The 22,632-nt window shown below is 42.3% G+C and overlaps 1 protein-coding gene across 1 annotated transcript; it reads right to left on the bottom strand.

The window, feature by feature from the left end:
- Positions 1–1,758: 1,758 nt before the first annotated feature.
- Positions 1,759–21,214, bottom strand: ppl (periplakin). Its single transcript, XM_041956764.1, has 22 exons — positions 20,993–21,214; positions 16,628–16,727; positions 14,960–15,114; positions 12,948–13,068; positions 12,501–12,626; positions 12,082–12,123; positions 11,638–11,799; positions 11,452–11,559; positions 11,104–11,199; positions 10,889–11,011; positions 10,643–10,789; positions 9,452–9,603; positions 9,232–9,338; positions 7,691–7,848; positions 7,376–7,554; positions 7,062–7,200; positions 6,397–6,590; positions 6,117–6,267; positions 5,918–6,001; positions 5,716–5,832; positions 4,952–5,044; positions 1,759–4,871 (listed from the first exon to the last, which is right to left on the bottom strand). The coding sequence occupies exons 1-22, from the start codon at positions 21,040–21,042 to the stop codon at positions 2,199–2,201; spliced, it is 5,277 nt and encodes a 1,758-aa protein (XP_041812698.1). The 5' UTR covers positions 21,043–21,214; the 3' UTR covers positions 1,759–2,198.
- Between the last annotated feature and the right edge of the window lie 1,418 nt (positions 21,215–22,632).

The following is a 22,632-nucleotide window of genomic DNA, read 5'->3' as shown; positions in this document are numbered from 1 at the left end:
AACTTCATTGATTTTTTGTAAATATATGCTTATTCTGAATTTGATGGGAAAGGTTTGAAACATTCCACAGCTATTCTTTTTTTTTTATTCAAGGACAGTTCATATTAAGTCAAAGTCAAAGTCAAAGTCAGCTTTATTGTCAATTCTTCAGTATGTACAAGACAAACAGAGAATCGAAATTACGTTACTGTCAACCTCTGTGACAAGACATATATTAAAAAGAAATAAATAACAGGGAGTTATAGTCCTGGTTGTATGTTTGTGTGGAGGGGGGGCAGAGCAGGGACAGAGTTCAGCATCCTGACAGCCTGGTGGACGAAGCTGTCCCGCTGTCTTGGCCCGCAGGCTCTGCAGTCTCCTTCCCGATGGCAGCAGGCTGAAGAGGCTGTGTGACGGGTGGGTGGGGTCTCTCGTAATACAAAGGGCTTTGCGGGTGAGGTGAGAGGTGTAGAGGTCTTGGAGGGAGGGGAGAGAAGCACCGACGATCCTCATTAAATATAAAATGGGTCCATTCTACTCCACCACATTTCAGAGGAGAATATTGTACTTTATATTCCATCAGATTTATTAGATAACCTAAGGTACTACATGCAGATTCAGATTAATAATATAAAATACAATCAACAAATTAAGTGTGATTAATTATTACAGTTTAAGGTCAGACTTAATTGATCACCAGGGCCAAATTCACAAGCTACCCAGCAACATATATTATATAGTGAAGTGCACAATAATGCATTGATAATAATAATCCAACAAAATGATGTGCATTGTTCTGAAATTGGTCATAAAGAGTACTTTTACCTTCTACTTGTAACATGGTATTTCTACACTGTGATATACTTCTGCATAAATACAAGATCTGAGTTCTTCTTCCCCCACTGGTTAGTTTGACAACCATAACTCAAGCTTTTTTTGAAGCATGTCACAGTCTTCATGAGAAGGAGGATGGAAACTACACAAAATACTGTGGATGTATGCAATTACAGCCGCAAGCCTTGATAGTATTTCCTCATTTACCTTTATTTCGATTATGTTACGAGAATTAAATGTTGGAGGAAAATGTACTTTTGCTTATCTAGTCATCTGAAAACTATAGTTTATAATTACTTTGCGATTTGTATTTTACATATTTATTTAACATCTATTAAAATGCTGCTTGTACATTAATGTATCATTAATGCTGATAATGCTCTGAAAGGAGATGCTCTTTTATGCTCTTATTTTTATATATGTCATGTCACTTTCTTTGGCTTTCTTTGACAGTGGACAAGAGAGGAGTGACACGGAAGTCAGTATAGACAAGAGAGGCAAAATGACATGCAACACATGGTCCCTGGCTGGAATCAAACTGGGGAATGCTGCAATTACAGTATAACTAGGATAAAACTAGAATACCAGGACAAATGTTATGGGTAATTTTTACATTTCACAAAATCAGAAAAAAAATGTCATTTTGGAAAGCACTGAATAAATAACATTTATTAATATTACTTGTAGTAGTAGTAGTATTAGCGTTATTATTACGAGCATTGTTAATAGCATTTCCTGCAAATAGTGAGACTGCAGCTGCTTTAAAGGTGCAGAGCCATCACTCAATTATAGAGCTGTTCTCATTTTATCATGTCCTATTCAAATATTCAATGATTTGTACTGAACATCCATCATCAAAATAAGTATATAGAAATAAATGTTCATTTTCCTCAGCAATGCTATGTTTCACTGTAATAAGATTATGAACAAAAAACAAACACAATATTTCCTGTTTGATTTGACTTTTATTGAAGCGTACCAAGCACACATCAGATAAACCTGGGAAACCCCCACAAAAAACAAAACATTTATTACCCTTGTGTATTTAAATGGCAATATTAAATCAAAGATATGTTTTTTACTCTAGTACCCAGTGTAAGAAATTAAAGCTCAGCAGAGCAAACTTCTCCTACCACACAAAATATTATATAGTTGGCTGTAACGATATCGATCCATGTATTCTTGCTAGTACCACAAAGTTGAATATGCATAAGAAAATAAATACATAGTGCATTTATGAAGTACAAAACAATGCCAAGTCACCATAATGTTAAAATCAGAATGGAAGTACAGTAAAACACAAGGGAATTTTTAATCAACAGAGATGAAACAGAGTAAATCTTGTAGGATTAAACTGAAAATGCACCCTCTTAGCATGTTTGCATTCACTTGTTCTTGCCCGACACCATTACACCGAACTCCTGGATGGAGATTTCTTTGTTTATGTACTGCTGAAGCTGCCGATCTGTGATGTGCCCGAGACGCAACGCATCATCAATGGAGAACTTTTTCCCTGATTTTCTGTCGTGAAGAACCGAGGATTCTCCCTTGGGGCCCTTAACTGTGATCTCCTCCCAGTCACACTCCTGGCTCTGCAGGTTGACGAACATCTTCCAGTCGATCAGACCAAGTTTGTAGGCCTCTTCAGGTCGCATCTCTTTGCCTGTATCTGGATCAATGACGACAATAGACCTACGGAGATGGCTCTCCCTCTGTTCCTTCTTCATTCTCACTGCTGCCAGGTTCTTTTGAAGCTTCTCGATCTCCTCATCTTTCTGGTTGGTTATGCCTTTGAGCTCTGCTAGTTCCCTCTGCAGTGAATCAAGCCTCAACTCCAGGTTCTTTCCATCCTCCCTTGTTGCAGACTCAGAGATGAGACGAGTCTCTTTGCTGGTGATCTCAATCTCGGACCGAAGCTTGCGGATTTCATTCTGCAACCTGTGGTTTTCTTGTTGCAGTCGGCTGCTTTCGTCACGGATGTATTCCAGTTCTTTAGAAGACTTAGTGTTGGAGAACTCCATATCAGACAGCCTGGAAGCGAGAGTGGCCAACTCCTGGTCAAGTTCTCGCTTTCTCCTTTTCTCATCTTCCAGAGTCCTCCTTAGGTTGTCAATCTCAATCTCGGCCTCTGGGTCCCTCTCAACTTGGACTTTCTCAGTACGGACAACTCTTTCTTTCACATCCATCTTCTCCAGGGTGAGCTGCTGCTGGATGAGGGCATTCAATTCTTTCTCGAGCAGAGTGCGTTTGTGCTTCTCTTCATCAAGCTGCAGTCTCAGGATCGAGTGCTCCTTCTCCTGTTGAGGATCCTGCTGCAGGACTACCTTCTGTTTGACAGTCACCTTCTCGCGGTTTTCTTTGTCGCGGATCTCCAGCTCATTAAGTCTGACTCGAAGCCTTTGAATCTCCAGTTCTGCATCGCGCCTTGCCCTGCGCTCACGCTCCAGTTCTTCCAGTTGCAGATCCAGGTCAGCCTTTTGTCTCTGCAGTTGGTAGAGCTCCACTTTCAGGCTCTCCTTTTGTTTCTGCTCATTGCTGATGTTTTGTGAGAAGATGTCACACTCTGATCTGAGGAGAGGATCTTCTTCCATCTTGACCACTTCTTGCTGAACAATCTTCTCACGGACCTGAGACAGATCAATTTTCTTTACTCTGATTTTCTCTTCTTGGGCTGACCGTTCTCTCTCAAGGTCGAGGCGTTTCTTCTGTTCATCAGCAAGTTTCCTTTTCAGTGTCTCGATTTCTTCCTTTGTCTTGGGGTCTTCCCTGTATTGTAGCACTTCATTGACCACCTCTTTAGTCTGCACTTGGGGTTTGGTGTCCCTCCATATTTGAATTTCATCACGAAGTTGGCGGATTTCCATCTCAGATTTCTCAGTCTGGTGGGTCTTATCAACAATTTCATTGCGAAGTCTCTCCAGTTCTCTTTCAGTCTGCGGATCTGTCTTGTACTTGATGACTTCTTTGATAGTCTCTTTGACTTCCACTTGAGGTCCTCTATTCCTCAGCATGGTCAACTCATCCTGCAGGGATCTAAGTTGGAGCTCTGCATCTTTATAGCGCCTTTGGTGCTCTACAAGTTCCAGCCGGAGATTGGCAACCTCATTCTCAGCTTTGGGGTCAGGGCGGACGATCTCTCGCACCTTCTCCTGAATAACAACTTTGGACTTCTCCTCCTCTAGGCTGGTTATTTTCCTTTGGAGATCAGCTTTTTCTCGCTGTGATGATCTTCGTTTGGACTTCTCATCTTCATACTGCCTCCTGAGGTTTTCTACTTCCCTTTCAAAGGCTAGATCTTTCTCTACCTTTAGCACCTCCTTGATGGAAATCTTTTCCTCTGCCATTGCTTTCTCCTTCTCCATCCTTCTGAGCTTCTCCTGAAGAAATTGAAGTTCATCCTCTAGCTGCTTCCTGCCATCCATTTCCTTTTGCTTCCTGTCAAGGAGAACCCGGTACTCTGTCTCAAGTTGGGGATCATTCTGGACTTTGATGACCTCCTCTTCAGTGATGACCTCTTGTTCCTTGTTCTTCTCCTCAGCCAGAAGTGTCACCTGTTTTTGTATCTGAATCAGCTCATTGTCTTTCATCAACTTCTGCCTTCTTAGCTCATCCAAGTCCTCCCGAAGCTTGCGCATCTCCTCCTCCTGACCACGGTCTCTTTCTATACGCAGAACCTCCTTCACCGTGTATTGCTGTGCCCCTTCTTTGACCTCTGTCTCAAGGCCACGCACCTTCAACTTCAGCACCTCAAGGTCATTCTCCAGGACGTGGGTAGCGCGGCGCTCCTCCGAGAGTTTCTGCTGGACCTTATGGATTTCCTCATCCAGCTGGGGGTCAGGAACCTTTTTGATCAGCTCCTTCTTGACAATTGTGTCCTGGGGCTTCTGTCCTTCGAGAACATAGATGTCAGTCTGTATAGTCTCAATTTCTTTCTCTAGCTGCTCCCTCCTATGGATCTCATCTTGCAGCTGCTTCCTGATTCTCCAAGGCTCTTCTCCTGGGGCAGCAGCTTGGACTGACTGGACATTTGTAGCCTGGATCATGTTGGAGTCAGGTTGCTATAGAGGAACAAGCTTTATTAGTATTGTTTATCATGTTATTATTGTTCATTATTAATACTGTCATGAAAATAATTCACCTGGTTGAGAAGACTCTGGGCAAACTCCAAATTCTGTAGCTTTTGCTTGTTCACAGCATTCACCTCTGTAAACTTAGCCTCAATAGCAGCTTCCTGTAAACATTGAAATAACATGTCACAGACAGTATGTACAGCAAATCCTTAAGTTATTTTTGTGGTTCACAACCTTTTTGATACATGTCCAATTAAATTCAACTTGCAATTTAGATTGTTTCACTTGAGTAGTTCTTAGAATCTTCAAAAGGGGAAAACTATACGGCAACTCATAATAAAGAAGCAAAGAATAGAGAAATTTAATTTTCTTATTTTCATGATCCCTTGGGTCTCTGCCCATCAGCTACATCCAGTTTGATAATATGAAGTAGTTGAGGAAAACATGGATTGTGTTTATTCCTTGTCCAAATAGTAGTTCAGCCTTGATGTTAATACATCTGTTTTTTGACTTTAAATAAAATTTATGTGGTTTTCAGTGTCGATTGCTTTTGATTTTTCTTTATGGAAGTGCAATACTGAATTGCTTGAGTACCCCTTTTAAATGTGCCGGCAACGGCTAATCTGTGCTGCGAAAATGCAGCAACATTTTACATTGCATTGAACTTCAGTTGGAGGGAGAGGCTGTTGAAGGCATGGATGAAGAAGACTGGGATAGGTTGTATGTCTTTGCTGTGTACTTTGAAATACTTCCTCATTTCACCAACAGAAGGTATAATAATTTGAGTGAACTGACAGCGACATGTCACGAAAGCTTGGCTGGTGTGCCTCACCTCTGCCTTGACAGCCATTGCAGGTGATTCTAGTCTGCTCCTCTTGTATGTCTGAGATACAATTCCATCCTCGAGGTCAAGGATAGATCTGAACTTCTCAGTTTCATTCTCGTAGTCCTTAGAAATAGAATAAGTAAACCATTAATTAAACCTTCATCACCACCGTGGTGGTAAAAATCAGTGTAGAATGTAGAATACTTACTTTGACAGCTTGTTGATAAAGCTTGCCATTTTTGGAGACATTGTTCAAGTCAGACTCCTTTCTTGCAATATCAGAGAGAAGGTTCTGTAGAAAACAGGGAAGTTGGTATAAGCTTTTTTTCTACAGCACCACTGACAAACGACTCCTCTACACCATGAATATGCAGAGTATGAATCTCCCTGTTGCTCGTCACTCTCACCCTCTGATTCTTCAGCTTGTTTTCCACTTGTCTCACGTCATCAGTTTCACGGGGCTCGTAGTTTGGGACACGAGACAACCAGTTGTTCAGACTGTCATAATCATTGCGGTAATTGCTGTACGCCATCTTGGCTCTCTGCAGACTTTGAGCCCTAAAACACGCAGCAAAAGAGATCATTGTGTCTGTGTGATATGCACATCTGTGGTGTGATGCTCAGTATTTCGACCAGTTATTACTGATGGACAGATTTCAGTTAACTTTCTTGTCCTGACCCACTCACCTGGCATCAGTCTGCCTGTTGAGGTTGTTCAAGCGCTTGTTGAGCTTCTGGACATCTGCCTCCTGCCTCTCAATGTCGGGGCAGTGCTCTTGGAATTTGATGGCCATGTTGTCACAGCTGTTTTTGGCCAAACGCAGGTTCTGCTCTGTCTCAGCGATAACTGACCTTTTGGACCTCAGGTCTGATGCAATATCCTGCCGGAGTAGCAAGAGAGAATAAATCAAACACACAATAATATGTTCCTCAAGAAAGTATAATGCAGACAGGTCAATGATAAAACGAGACAGTGACACTTGCTAAATACTTTAAAGTTTGTTCCAAGAATCTTGTACCTTATAGTTGGTGATAAAAGTACTACCTTTTACATTTATATGTAAGGAACACAGCTGGATTCATTTGTTAGGGAGCTCTGGGGCAAAGCTGCTGTTGGACCCCGACTGACACCCCACCTGTCACCTGGCCCCAGGTTTCTTATGTGTCAATGAATGTGTAGCAATTTCATTTGGCATGTTACGGTCAGACAGTGTAACAGCACAAAATCACCTGCAGGAATGTGTATTGGTTTGCATGCATATTCATGTGTGCGCATGACTGTACTGTCCTGTCCATGCAGTCGAAGTGGGATGTCATTGTAATGCTGGCGAACAATAAAAGAGCCATCTTACTGCAAGATCCCGCTGTGTTTTCTCAATTGAGGAGATATCAGCTGGGGCAACCTCCTCCCTGGCCAGCATGTTCTCATAGGTGGACAGTAAAGTCTTTCCATTTTGAAGGGACGTCTCCAGCTGGTTGGAATTCTTCAGTCTAAAACAAAGGTGAGTGCAGTTATTAGACACATGGAATGCATGTCATTCAACACACTTGATCTGAACCCATTTTAAGCAGATTTAAAAGCAATTCAGAAACAGAAAAACATGAGGAATATTGCTCTCACAGCAGCCACAGACGATGAGATACTGATACATATAAAGTCCCATACTTCTCTTGGGAGCACTGAAGAAGCTGCTCAACCTTGGCGTGCTTCTTGTTGGCGACGTCCACCTTGCTGTGGAGTTGAGGAGCGCTGGCACAATTTGGGTTTGAGATCAAGAAGTCCTTTGCTTCCTGCACTTTAGAGGACTTTTCTGGTTCAATCTTACTAACTGCAGCAGCGATGTCCTGAAAGCAAATGTCTGTGTTGGTGAGGTGTAAAATGTATAAATACTCTCTCAGCTTTCTGAGCTACGTTGAGAGATGTAGCAGTTGCGTGAAACAGAATTTAAATCCAACAACAGAATAAAGTGGAAGTTACTACCTTCATATCCTGCAGGCGATCAGCGCTGTCTTGCAGTGGCCTGTTCTGCTCCAGTGGTGGGCGCACTCGAGCATAAATGGCCTTTTCCTGTTTGTCCAAGTCACTGACAACCTTATCCAGACCGGCCATCAGCTGGCGACACTGCTGCTCCTGCTTGTCTGAGGTCACACACAGTCACACACAACATGATGAGCTTCATTATTGGAGTCAGCTAGTGTCTTCAGTGGTGCAGAGTGACAGCTCTGGTAGGCCATAAAACATGTCCTGCAGGACTTGAAATATTTTCCTGACAGCCAGTAGCCAATAGCTTTGTTTCATGCCAAATTACTGGCATGAAACTAAATTTTTCAAAGACGACAACACTTTGAAAGTATAGCTAGGAACTGTTAACGCCTTTCACAGTAAAAGCCACTTTTATAATTTAATGGATGGTTCTTGGTTATTACAATGTGTGTCTTATTTCCATACTTTGGGCTGTTATTTTGGTTACGGCCAAACAAGAAACACGAGCAGGCAGACATCACTGGGAGTTTGTTTGTCTGATCATTTCTTTCTTGCTCTGTTAGACCTCAGCTGTTCATTTGGTGAGCACATTATCAATACCAACATAAACGATGGCCAAACCAATAAAATTCAAGTCCTATGATCCAAGATCTCAATCAGCTGGAAGTATCCTTTAAATGCCAACACTACTTGACTGTCTTTGCAAACTTAACTGTTGTATTCCTGACTGTAACAGATATATCTAATGAACATTTTACTTGTATATTCACTTGCAAAGACCAACACACATTTAATTTCTTTCACTTTCATGCTGACTGCTGACTTTATGTTTTATGTTAAAGGTTCACCTCATGTGTCATCTTTTGCTTTACTTCCTGTGTTTTCCTACCTTAGTGATTGTCTGATTTGTTTCACCTGTGTCTCATTAGTTGTCCTCCCTGTGTATTTAAGTCCGTGTTTTCCCTTCAGTCTTTGTAAGTTTCCTTTTATGTCATGTGTTCCTGTCGCTGTGAGATTTCCCCTGAGATTCTTTGTTTTTGGATTTGGATTTAGTTTCTTAGACTTTGTTAATTATTGGTCTCCTTCCTTGGTTTGGATTTAGTTTTCTACTTTGGACCTTGTCTTTCGGATCCTCCCCTCCCTCACCTACCTAGTCTTTGGTTTTGGATTGTTATATTAATACATTTGTTGAACTGCACCAGCCATACCGAGAGTCTGCTTTTGGGTTGTAACCCTGTCTGCCTTTGACGCCAACCGTGACAATAAGCATCACATGAAATAATAGAGATCTTAAACTAGATTTTGGTACAGGGACTAGTAATAACACTTCAGAACTGCAAGAACCTTCATGTTAATGCAGAGTATGCTTTAGAAGAGAATATCCTTATATCATAAAACAAATTACAGAAACCAACTGCCACAGAGTGAACAAGGGGCTTCACACTTTGCCTGGTCGGTGATTCAGATGTGTTAGCTCATGCTACGCGTGACAAGTTTCCTAAAATCTGCAACACCGCATAACTGGATGTGTCCTGTACCTGTGGTGCCAGTCCCGCTCTCCTTCTTCAGCTCATCGAAACGTTTCAGCAGGATTCCCTTGCTGCTCGCCATCTTCTGCTTGATGGCTTTTTGCTGGCTGGCCAGGCTGCAAACACACAACACAACAAACGTTTATTACTATTATTACTGCACCAGAATAAAACATAATTGAGTTTGTCATCCGGTGAATGTAGTTTTTGTGTACACGGATGCACTCACTTGTCAGAGATGGCCACAGACTCAGGGTCGGTGGGGGGGATCATGAAGCAGACAGCCGGGGCGGTGATTTTACGGCCAGCTACATCCTTCACGTCCCATTTGGCGCCATTGTTCCGGAGCAGAGTGTACCTCTCGCCACGCAAAATCTGCCCCTGTACACGTCCAACAATTACAATCTGTCATCTGCCAGTGGACCACAGCTGAATGTAAAACAATCATACTCACCAAACACAGAGCTTTCATCTAAACCTCGTTAACAGATTAATAATTAAAGAGGATTTGAACTGAAGTTCTTTTAAACACAAATTTTACAATCCCATTTTAAAATTTAGCTAATAATAATAATAATAATAATAATAATAATAATAATAAGGAACTAGAAGTTTGAAAGGTAAATTTTGTTTCATTTCATTTGATTGAAAACCTGAAATCAGTGAGGTCAAGAGACAACCCACACAGGAAGAGGTTTGCTACCCCTAAGATGAACAGCTCCATGGGCTCTAGTCAAAGAGCAGACTTCAAATCCCCTGTATTCTGATCTGCAGGGGTTTTAAATAACATCCTCAGAGTCTTAGCCTGGGATCGCTTCTGAAGGGATTTGAATACATTACACTACAAAACTCTGAAGTTACAGGAAGCCGCAAAGCAAAGGGAGAGTGCTTAGTCATGCACTCTGATAGCAGGGAGCATCCTGGGATTAGAGCACTGACAGCCAGCGACAGAGGAAAAATAACATTAAATAAAGATAAGATGGGAATGGGGTCGCTGCAGCACAGAGGGACAATTAGATGACAAATATGGAGGAAATAAGACAGTTAGGAAATCAGAAGAAGGTAAACAATGATGACTGAACAATAGAAAAACAAATACATTTATGTATTCTTCTCTTTTGGTCTGAAAATAACTAAATAAATAATAATAATAATAACAAAAAACTGGTTATCATTCTCTGTGATGATTACCTGGTGTGAATTTAAGTCTGAATTCCATTTTACCAGCTATTAAACTGCGTTTAACTACATTATGACTAACCCTAATCTTAGTTTAAACTCTTCTGTGGAAACACAGAAGGATTGAAAACTTGGAAATAAAGGTTGTTGGTTTCTTGCATTCTGAAATCAGCAACAAATGGCAAGTAGCTCTGAAATGATTAGTTTTCAACAACACACACACACACACACCAATACATACCTCATCTGTGTCAAACTCACACAGAGCCTCGATGGGCAGCAGCTTCTGAGGGGTCTCCCGGCGGTACTTCAGAGGCAAAACCTGCAGGCTGCGCTTCTGAAGCGCTTTGACCCGTTCATCAAAGTGGTCCATGGCCTTGGCCTGGTCCTGCACACACAGAGGAACGCATGTTTTCAGGTGTTGTTGAAGCAGTCAGCGGTATAGACGGCTGGAGATGTAGCCACGTTCAGATAAAGGAGTGCTCACATCGATTTCCCTGATCAGACCCTCCATCTGATACACGTCTTTGAACTCCGGGTTGTACTTCTGGTTGAGCTCTGTGTCCAGATGCTTCAGCAGGTCCTGAGTGTCACGCGCCTCCTTGTGGTACTGGACACACACACACAGACACACACACACACAGATGAGCTTCACCTGTTTGAATGCTCAGGGTACGTTTCTGTATCACCTGTGTCTCGAACCTTGTTGTACTCATCCATGTGTTTGAGGTGGTTTTCCTCACAGATGAGAAGGTTCAAGTACTCCTTCCAGTCAGCGTGGACTGCCTCCATGTGAGCCTGGCAAACAACAATAATAATAACATAATAATTGGTATAGCACTTATTCAAAGCAGCACCACAAGTGCTTTACACATAAAACAATAAATGACACAGTAATTAAAGAATATACAGGCAGGAGGAACACAATAAATTAAAAACCATCAAAAACGTCAAGGAAAAATGTAAAAACAAGAGGTGAATTACATATGTGGGTATTTTAATTAGTAAGACCATGTGACCCCCCCAGTGCAGTACACAGATGAGCCTGACCTCAATAACATTCTTCCCTGGATGGTCAGAGGCAACCAGCTTCTCTCCATCGTCGTTCAGCTTGGTGATGGTGGCCTCCTTGGACTCCAGACACTTACTGATGAAGTTCTGTTGGGCGAGACAGATGTGCTGAGTACACTGTGGATCATGTTTTATTTACTTGTTAGCGTCCGTCCCCTCAGCTACCTCATACTGCCTCTGGCGGGCGGGGTAGTCCAGGTTGGTGTCGCTCCAGTCGTAGTTGATTCTCTCCTCGGCCTGCTGGTCCATCCAGTACAGCTCATTGGTGCAGCGCTGCATGTAGTCCCGCAGGCTCAGCAGGTTGCGCTGGCGGGTGCTGGAATTGGCCTGACCGAGGGAAAGACAGACAACAGATTTTCAAACATGAGGATTCGAGCTAGCGAGCCAAATTAATTGGAAAAAAGCACATCTATTCATGTAAATATTTAACAATATAAGTAATGCTAATCTGCTGAACTGGAAATGAAAACAACCCATTAAGCTGAATTTAACTGTTTTTAAGTGATTTAAATTAAAGGTAAATGGACTGTTTTTATTCAGCACTTTTCAAAGTGCATACCTGTGTGCTTACAGATTGAGTGTGTGTGTTTGTGTGTGTGTGTTTCTTGCCAGCAGCTTGTTGTACTTCATCTGGAGGCCACTGATGTATTCCTGAACAAACAGGAAACAGGGAGAGTGAGAACAAGGCAAACACAACAGGGTCATGTGAGTTACAGCATACTGCACACACCACTGCTAAACATGATGGTTATGTAAAAAAGTGCAAGCTTTTAATCTTAATAAGCAATTGTGTGATTTATTTTCAATATAAACAACATGTTTTTTAATTATCAGTACAAGTTCTCTGTCTCTAATGCTTCTTAGTGAGCATTAGAGAAGTCTGTCATTTTTGTGACTCTGCTGAGACAAAGAACTAACACACTGTCATGATTATTACTCCTCATGAAACTCAGACCGTCTTTAGTCACTATCAACAAAAACTGATAAGTCCAGGTGTCACTGAGCCTCTTCTGGTTTTCTGTTTGTACCTTGTCTCCGCCGCTGGAGATGTGCGGAGCCAGAGCCTCCACCTCACTCTGGAAGATGTTGTGTTCCTCCACTTCGTTCTCCACAGACGGCAGGTCCTGGCCAAAGCCCTTGTTGTTCAGGTTGTCCTGGACAGGAAGACAAAACAACACACTTTAGTCCCCTTCATCACATGTTAACAGTTTGGACTTAACTCTGTCTGAACACTGACCATGAACGTCCTCAGTTTGAGCCCGCTTTGGGACATTCACTGTGTCCATTACTTTTGCAAAAACTGTAATACATTCCACAAATACTTCTATCAAGATGTGTTTTTCGATTTGCTTTACTTCTCCGCAGCATACGGTTCCAAACCAGATATCAACGAGCCTGTCATGAGTGTGATCTTTATCTTTACACTGTCAGGTCCACAGCAGCTCTCTGTGTGAGTGTACAGGTACGCCTCTTACCAGTTTCTCGTCCATCATGTAGCCCCAGTTGATGGTGGGCATCCCCTCAGTCCGGGTCAGGTGGTAGATGTGGTCATGATCCTCTCTCAGCTTCATCACTCTGTCACGCAGCTGCTTCATGCTGAATATGCAGCAAACAAATAACGTGCATTAAATTAAGCATGACAAGACCACACAGCTCCTGTGTGTACCAACAGTTATAATAACTCTTATAAGAGCTCATCGATGACGATCACCAAAATAAATGCCTGTCGCCAATACTGGCCAGATTTATTTTATTTAAAAGCATCATACTCAAGTCATGTCATACTTTAAATACAAATATAGTCACTAATAACTGTCAATTATTAAGTATTGGTTCATGTACCTCAGTGGCATTTATTTCTAATTTCCTAGTTAATGCACACTCAACACTTCCTCCGTGCTTACTGATGGATATTTGGGTCATATTCCTATACTTTGATAGGTTTGATTACACACATATATTCTGCTAATAGTTAGATTGCATGCATATGCTTACATTAATGATCCTGATATGTTGATCTTATTCATATTTTCTGCTGATGGATTGTGTGACTGAATAATCAACAGAAATTCTACTTCTCCCGTTTTTCCTTTATTATTCATAGAAGTGATTTAGACGAGGAGTGATTCTTTGTGTGCAAAATATATCTAAGGCCAGTGCGACCTAGAACAGGAGGTTTTGAGATAGAGGCCTGGCATGGGAGACATCTTGGGGCCCTCGACTTAAGATAGAACAGGTTGGCGTCAGGGATAAGGTTGTCTCTCTAGATTTGTCCTTGCAAACAGGTTGCTGCGGTGACGTTGGATTCTCGAAGATGACCGAGCAGAGGAGAGAGAGAGCGCCCGACGTCAACGAGGAGGAGCCAACGACTGTTTCAGCATTTCCTCATGTTCTGTCTATAAAATACTGGGTCAGGGAGAGGTAGTGTGTCAGACTTCATGAACTGACACAACTCTGTTGTGGATCAGGGAAAGGAAAGTCGAGCTCTGTAACCTTGCACATTCTACTGATGTTAAAATAAAACTGATTTTTTGGGGACTCAACAACTTCTCCTCTGCCAAAGCAAGCAGTTGCTGCTTGGCTTTCTCCACCTCCTCCACAGGGCCTCGGACGGTGACCTTATCAATCCCTGAGCCCTCAGTGGGAAGGGGATGTGCACTCCGCCACATTACCTGTTTAACAACTGGTAAATTCAGTATAATGTACAGTACAGCCATGTCAGGCTTTCAACTTTGACCTTTTCCCCGAACAATGTGCAACTGCCATGAATGAAACTCAACACTTCCGACAGAATTTTCACATTAAAAGTCTTCTAATGTGAGAGAGTGTTTTGTTAACATCGATCAGGAGAGTGCACATGTTGTTGTAGACTACAGGTAATTTGACATCCCCGAAATGTATTCCTGCCCGGCCTTTAGTATCAAACAGCTTTTATTTCTCTGCGATGCCCATGCCCGGGCTACTATCTGAGACTCGGCCATTATTTGAATCCTGGCCTTTATATGAGAATTTACAGTATTCCAATGGTTTCTACTTTGCTATTTCTTCTGTTGCTATTAAGCTGCTGTCGGTGAAACTTTCCTGACATTTCCTGCACATTTTTCACACCAGGCAACAGGTAAACATGGAGGAAGTGATGAGTTTGCATTAACTGGGAAACAGGGAGATTAAGAATTAAACTTTTTCTCTTATTCAGTATAAGTGTTCCAAATAAAGGCCTGGTTCTCTGTCACAGAGGTATGTTTTTGAGAATTCACAAAATAGTGTGTACTGTGTGTTGTGTGCAGCTTGCTGACACTAACATACATGACTTCTTCTGGATATAATAACTTAGATACACAGTTTGGCCTTTAAGAACTAACTAGATTCAATTCAAGATTCAAGAGTCTTTATTGTCATTGCACATGTCAATGAAATTTTCATTGCAACCCCCATGTTCGATGGTAAGAAAGATAAGACTAGAAAGAGTGAATACTTTACTACTCACTCCTGTTCTATCATCTCGGCCTGTGGATGCTGGAGGCGCTTGGCGTTGACGGCGTCCTCGTCCAGGCCAGAGAGCAGTTCCAGAGAGTTGAGGATTCTCTTGTTGGTGTCATCCTGATACAGCGGCTGCTTCCCCTCATTGATCTTACTCACATCCTGCATCAGAAAACATACTGGAGGTAAGAAAGATGGCCACACTTTTATGGAAAGTTACAAACAGCAGCAGAATAAACACACAGAGTGAAGTTAATTTTTAGTCTTCCTTCCATTTTAGCTACTGTTGAAAAATATAAGAGGTTATTTTTAAGCGTGGTTGAACATGGTCTAGAACTAAAAGCCACTGGAAATGTGGACTGTTTCTTTTTGGTACTTTATCTAATATTTTATAGTTGCTTTAAAGTCACAGTGAAACAGAAGTTAGAGCAACTTCAATAACGTGACATGTTGCAGAGCGGAAAGGAATATGTGTGGATTAAGTCACGTGAAGGATTTACTGAAGAAAGCAGGTAATCAAGTAAAAGTCAAGTCTTAAATAATGGCCAGGGGGGCGGCTGCAGGAAACAAAGTCCGAAAAAAACAAGGGTGGATGAACTCCTGGCAATTTCCACTGATTTAATTCAACAACATAATAATGCTCTTTTCAACACTTTGTTGTAATGGATAACTCATCTTAAATGTTACAGACCAATTTGAGTCAAATTTCAGATTTCTGATGTGTATGTGATAATATCACACCCAAACTCTATTTTGTAGTAATGTGAGAGAGCCACAAGATGGCAGTAGGTACATTTAAGGTACTGTAATAAAACAGTGTCACACATTTTTCCACATATGTTTCTGAAAATGTTTCAAAATTAAAGCCATGTTGAGAAATAAAGAGGTCCACTGTCCACTGAAATGCGAGAGGGCTTTTAATTTGAAACAGATACAGGAAATGTTGAGGTTGTATTAAAAGAAGAATAGGGAGGATTTGTCAATTGTGGTTTTAGAAACTGGTCATCCTCACATGCTGAAACATCCCGAACACAGCAAAAGAAGAAAACACAGACACAAGCACACACTTCTACTGTTTGAAAGTAAAATACTAAGTCACTGCACCTTTGCAATGTATGAATGAAAAAAACAACATGAGCCTTTAAATAAATAAAATAAATCATCTCAACTTGCTCACTACAGTGCTAACGTTCTCTTCTAACTGACAAAGTATGAATAGAGGAATCTGGTCCAGCTTATTTACACCAATAAAATACGTGAAGGAGCATTACACCGGTTTATTAGCATGGTGGCCAGTTAATCTCACAATTATTCTTTTCACCACACTGTGCTGATTGGGGTGGGAGCGGTCCCCTAAATTCAAGGTTCTCATGTTGCTATTTGCACAAGTGCATTTAAGGCTCCTGCTTTAAGGCTTACTGAATATTTAAGAGATTAATTCATAGTTTATACCATAGCTGAAACTCCATTTTACTTTACACTGCACCACTGGTTAAAGAGATCATTTACCATCTTACGCATCTGCGTGTAAGTGCACCTCTTGGCCATTCTGTCATGCCCACAGGTAAAACATTTTGTCTGTTTTTATTTAACTGGTAAATTTTCTGCATATTTGGAGATTGTCAGTATTATCAGATCTCTGAGGCCTTTTAGAGTCTTTGTTATCAAACGGTACCCTGTTGAGGTTCTGCTCCACGTCGTAGATGTTCTTCTGCACTTTATCGGCATTCTTCTGCAGCTTCTCGATCAGCGCAGTCAGTTCTGTGGACGGAGCACTGGAAGACAAACACAGACAGGTGATTTGGGTCTGTAACGTCCACAAGTTGCTGCCGTTTCCCAACTCAATTACCACAGACAATCAATGCGTTTAAGGATGTGAACGTCCATGCAAACCTGTCAGTCAAAACGCATCAATAGCAATCAACATCACCGAGGTCTTTATTCAGTTCAATAGTGTTGAACTGTTAAAAAAGAATTGGCTAGTTGATGAACATCGTTTGGTTCCAGCCTCTCAGGTGTGAGGGTTTTCTGTTTTATATCACTGTTGATCGGATCACTGGGTTTTTGGACTTCTGGCTGCACAAAACCAGCCAGCTGCTTTGGACGAGCATCTGCCAAATGGATGTTTTTGTCTTTGTATGTGTTAAAATGTCTTAAAAAGGTCATTACACCTCACCTGACGACAGTGTGCGATGTCAAAAGCAACACACTGGAAAAACTGATGTCAGCAAAATACCTGGATTCTCTAAATTCTGACGCTAATCATCATCAGCAAAGAGCAGCGTACAACACATCCATGTCAGCCAGCAGCCTCTCATATGAGCCAGTGTTAAAATATGATGCGCTGATGTTATTTCAGTGAGTCACTTGATGACAGAACAAAATGAAACTGTTCTCTCTGCAGCCAAAGATCCTCTGTGAGGGAAGAAGCTCCACTCTCTCAGAGTGATTCATTCATGTCAGTTTCAGGAGTCACACTCTCCAGTTAGACTTTCATTCATGTCAGATCAATAAGTTAAGATGAGAAAGTCTTTGTGTGAGTCAGATTTAGCAGCTATAGCACAGTGGCTGCTGTTATTTCAAAGTGTCAGCTAATAGGTACAACAATCAGATCAGCTTCAGCACTGGCAGATAACAGATGTTTAATGACTCCGATTGGACTCGAAGGGTCATAATCTGACTGCTTCTATTCAACACTTTATTTCCTCTGTCCTCCTCATAGCGAGGTGGTGACTCACATGTTTTTCCTGAGAATCAAAGTAACTGCCAGTGCCAGAACCGCGTCTGACCTGCTGGATGCAAACGGACAAATGTCAGATAACACTACATAACGGAATTTGTTTGCTTGCACACACCTGCCATACTGTCAAAAAGACGAGCATCGAACACAAGTGTGCATGACTGCATGTCGTGCTCTCTGAGTTCAGGAAACAACTTATTGGCAGGACCCTGACAAGTTTATGACACATAGCTAAAGCAAAGGAAACTAGCCCAGCAGGTTTTCGCCTCATATCATGCAGGAGACACACCTCGTCCAATTACTGTGATTACTATCACCCTCTGTAATGTATGTCAAAGTGCATGTTCAAGTGCTTGTGTGAAGCATAGTGTCACTAATAGTCTATAAGGTGTGTAGCGTGTGTGCGTGGCCGGTGACAGACACAGAGCAAAAAGAGTCCACGTCTGTCAGTTCAAATCCACCATCCGTCTCCTCACACACACCCGCACATCCACACCTATTCACCACAAGCCACACACCATCTGCTGAATGCACACTGGACCTGGACTTTCATTTCCAGGGCCCTGCTGGTTTTAATACGAAACAACTTCAGAGCAAGTTTGAACTGGCACGCACCGGAGAGTGTCGAGGCCCAACACCCTGAGGGGGTTTTCTGACATCTCAGAACATTAGCCCAGGATAGCAAACAGATACAGTTCTGTTTTTCCACCCTCAAATCAACAGGTCCTTGTGTAAGCATACTCCTGTACAGACCGCATGTCTCCTAAACTACATGGATTTGGATTGCTACTGCACACGTGAGGACAAAAAGAACATCAGCTGGTCATTAAATGCAAGGCATAAACACAGTTGCTATTACTATTTCCTCAGAGGCTTTTACAAGATAAAAACCTCTGGTTTGTACAGAACATGTGTGTGAATTCATGGTTTTCAAAGCAGAGATGTTTTTGCTCTAAAATTCAGAACAGATGAGATCCAGCCCTGCCTCGGTGTTCTGAGCGTTTAGCAGTCCCACTGACTGTGGTCCAAATGAACAGCCTTGCATTACATAACTAGAAACAGCGATTTGCCTCGACTCTCAGAATACAGCTTTTTAATCACCGTAATTCAAGCATCTGAAAATAATAATGCCACAATAATTCTACCTGCTCTGCTATGTACTTTGTGCTCCAAACACGATGTCAATAGTTTCCAGGGAGGCTCACTGGTTCTAATTCGGTGTTTTGAGTGCGGTTATGTTGGTTCTGGGAAGGAACTGGCAAGACTCAGACGTTCCCACTGGGAGAGGGTCAAATTAGAACCAGAGAGCTCCAGCACTAAGTCACAGTGGGTGTGGAGGGCTGCTGCTGTCAGGGAGCGTCACAGCAAAACTTTTAAATGGACCCCCACCCCATTACATAATAGCAAGACCAACAGATCGAAATTGACGCACCCGCATTATTTGTAGTCGCTTTGTGTCTCTTTTTGGTCATTTTGTTTCTCTTTGTGGCTGTTTCACATCTTATTGCAGACCAGAGGCTCCCCTAATCACTGAGCTGAGATCATTAGGCCTCTTCAGGAATCCATCAATGTCTAGATAAGGAGAGGAACTATATTTTCTGTTTCTACATATCTTAATTTCCCCAGTGTGGGATCAATAAAGTTATATCTGATCTTATTTTATTTCAAAACATACAGTGCCTATCTTATACTTTCTCTAACCCAACTTTCTATGAAAAGATTTCAAGTTTAAAACCTTGTAACAGGCCTAAACTAGCATTTCCCCTTATTACTGTTTGGATGCAGAGACAGGAACTAATCCCCAGCTCCAGGGCTTGGGTGATCCGGCCATTTTTGGATCCCAAGCTTCAATGTGAAGCAGTCATTATCCTGGCTCACACTGACAGCTCGTCAGGTACCTCAGATCGCACCTTTCCTGCTTTTATTTATTTATTTTTTAACATGCAACAACTAAAAGCTGAATAAAAACAGCAGCATGGAGAAAACGAAGAGGGGGGAGCTGTATCGTTAAGCTTCCGTCACTATCTGTTGGGGTTATCAGGGTACAGAAGTTGTTAAGTAGTCACTACAGTATGAACTTATCTTCTCTAAGGCATCCTCACTGTCGCCTGATGAGTAGAAACCAATAAGTGCAAAGCACAGTACAAAGACGAGGAGTCCATGGAGGAAGAGAGACTATTCCTTGTCTCTTGGTGGCAGGTGTGACAGTGGGAGGAACCCACCTTACTCTGCAGGATTACTACTTGAAAAACAGATTTGTCGATCTTTGGCTACTCGACACCAAAGGGTGTTATTTCTGGGGCCCCTGACTCTCTCATGCCTGCTGAGTGACAAAGAGCATCATGCTCCCTATTGTCCTTAAAGGCATTCTTCCTTCAGGAGAGCTGCTTGAAGTGGGACATTTGGGTTAACGATTTAATAACCCAGCTTCAGCCTCTACATGTGCACTTTATCATCTGAAGGGTAGGAAAACAGCCTAATGACACCTTCACTGCACAATGCCGGTGAAAAGACAGGAAGGCTCGGTGCAGAAATATTGTAGGAGAGGCTGCAAGTAATTCCCCACACATTGTCTTCCTAAGGAGGACAGCCGAATACTTATCAAACCTGTTACTGCAACTTTACAACAGCGCCTATCAACCACACCCTCACAGGAGTTAAAGCACACGTTATGCAATCCAATTTACAATATGTTGTCATTGGTGTCTTAAACGCAAGGACTCATTGAGCGCATTGACATCTTAAATCAAGCACCAGAGAGCACAGTTTCACTTAACACAACCGGTCGATCCTTGCTGTTTTGTATGAAGCAAGTTGGTACGCCTTGTTCTCTCGTTGCAGGTTCAGAATACGCACCGTACTCCTTTTGAAAAATGACAAAATCTACATGACTTTGCCTGCACGATAAATAAACCATGATTTAGATAACACCTGAGTTGTCTGGTGAACAAATATGATATTCTGTTAAATTCGGCATGTCTATAATTCGCCTGGCATCGATTTCTCATATTTAAATCTTATTTACTTAGACAATTAATGCACTACGGTGAATTTCGGTGAATGAAGTTCGTTAGATAGCAGGCTACTTTACTGATAATGCTGCTCCCGAAGTTAAGAGTGACTGAGGAGTAAAGTTAGTACAGGTAATACAGGTACTTATTGAAAAGAAGTGAAGCAAGGTCACTTTAGAGTGAGACTTTCTTTAATGGCGTTTGGCACAGCAGCTCCAAAGTGGAACAAGCAACTAAACCGCGTCCAGAAGACGCCACAGCCGGCTGGAAATGAAAATCTCCTACTTACGTTGTTTTTGGCTGCGTTATAGCGGTGGACTTGCTCTTTCTCTTGAACATGGCGACAGATCACCTGCCAGTGGCTTCCGATAAGAAAACAATCCCAGCAGCGCAGGTGAACCTCAGCTGTGCGTCCTCTGCACGTCCCGACCTCCCGGTGTGTAAGTGTCGTGTGTCAGATCCCAGACAGCTTGTCAGTGTCAGAGCTTCCCCTCCCACACACACACACACACACTCTCTCACCGCAGCGGCGACACCGCACTCATCAGCTGGAACCTGCACACCCTGCCTGTGTACCTGCCAGCCCCCAGAGGCCCCGCCCGTCACATGACCTCCCAGGTATTCACTGCCAAACACACGCACACACATACACACACGCACACACACTCAATCATTTCATTATTTAATGCAAATAGACAGGATTGAAATAAACACTGGGGCTGAGAGACATGAGCACATTTAAAATGAGTTCCTGTTCTGGACAAGAAAAACAGAACAGTGTCTGCTGTCATTACAACACATTGCACATTATTATGGCACAAAAATTCAAACAAGCACAGGACTATGTAAAACAGGGTGTGGCAGCACGCTGCTGTGTTGGGGAAAAAACCCTCTCAGAGGAAAAGCGTCTGTGTGCACAGTTACTATGTTGTAAAGTCAAAGATTTAGAAATGCAGTTAATATCATTGGCTTTAGAGCGGAGAGCAATTATAAGATTTATTATTTAATGCAGATCAGCTATGAATCCATAGACCAATGTAGACACGCCCTTTGTAGTTTTGCATGCATGCATTTGTGTGTTTGTGTGTGTGTGTGTGTGTGTGTGTGTGTGTGTGTGTGTGGGTGGGTGGGTGGGTGAATGGTTTGTAGCTGGGGGTGTGGCAGCAAGACTGCACCGGCTGAACCAGTCAGACTCGACAGTGTCCTCCCACCATGTGAATGTTGTTTGTGTGCATGTGTGTGCGTGTGTGTCTCAGTCAGTGTAAGGTGTGTAACAGTGATACTACAACTTTCAATGGTGAACCAGGCCACTGACTGAACTACAAAGAGGGAGGAATGGCACATCAGCCTGGCTCATATCTGTCACTTTACATTTAACAGTGACGGATTGAAGAACAGGAGGTTGATATTGGTCAGATTCCAAAAACAGTGGGTTCTACGTTTCCCACAGCGCAACTAAACAGAGTCTTGTTAGTGGGTCTTCGGAGTCTCAGCTCAGGCCAAGATAACCCTGATGACATCATCAGGTCATGCCCCTTTTAGAAGGCCGTTAGCACTGCAGCAAAAATGGCGTCGGCCAATCAAATACTTGTGTAATGTTGGCAGACTACTTTAGGAGCGCCTCGTTTCCAGTGTGTACATCGCAGGTGTTTAGAAGCAAGATCAAATGTTTGTCACTGTAATAACTTTCCAAGCTGAATCCTTCCTTTATGACCCACCGTGCAAACACTGTGTGTAAAGCTTTCAAACTATCATTAAAACCGTCCTTTCTGGATTGTACTTCATTGCCTCCTCAGAAACTGCCAACGCTGACACAGCTCCATGTGCTCCTGTAACACTGCCCATTGCATATAAGGTTGTGTTCAGACCGACGGACGCTTAGCACACGCTAAAAGAGATAAAGCAAAGCCCCTCAGTCCACTGCACTGT

The sequence above is a fragment of the Chelmon rostratus genome, chromosome 17, assembly GCF_017976325.1.
Source record: "Chelmon rostratus isolate fCheRos1 chromosome 17, fCheRos1.pri, whole genome shotgun sequence".
Classification (NCBI taxonomy): Eukaryota; Metazoa; Chordata; class Actinopteri; order Chaetodontiformes; family Chaetodontidae; genus Chelmon; species Chelmon rostratus.
The sequence above is the reverse complement of the archived record's forward strand: the minus strand, read 5'-3'. Positions and strand labels throughout refer to the sequence as shown.

Coding starts and splice junctions, on each gene's coding strand:
- ppl (XM_041956764.1), bottom strand. CDS start 21,042: ATGTTCAAGAGAAAGAGCAAGTCCACCGCTATAACGCAGCCAAAAACA. Junction 11,200..11,451: donor CAGGGAAGAATGTTATTGAG/GTCAGGCTCATC, acceptor GTTGTTTGCCAG/GCTCACATGGAGGCAGTCCA. Junction 11,012..11,103: donor ACATGGATGAGTACAACAAG/GTTCGAGACACA, acceptor GTGTGTGTCCAG/TACCACAAGGAGGCGCGTGA.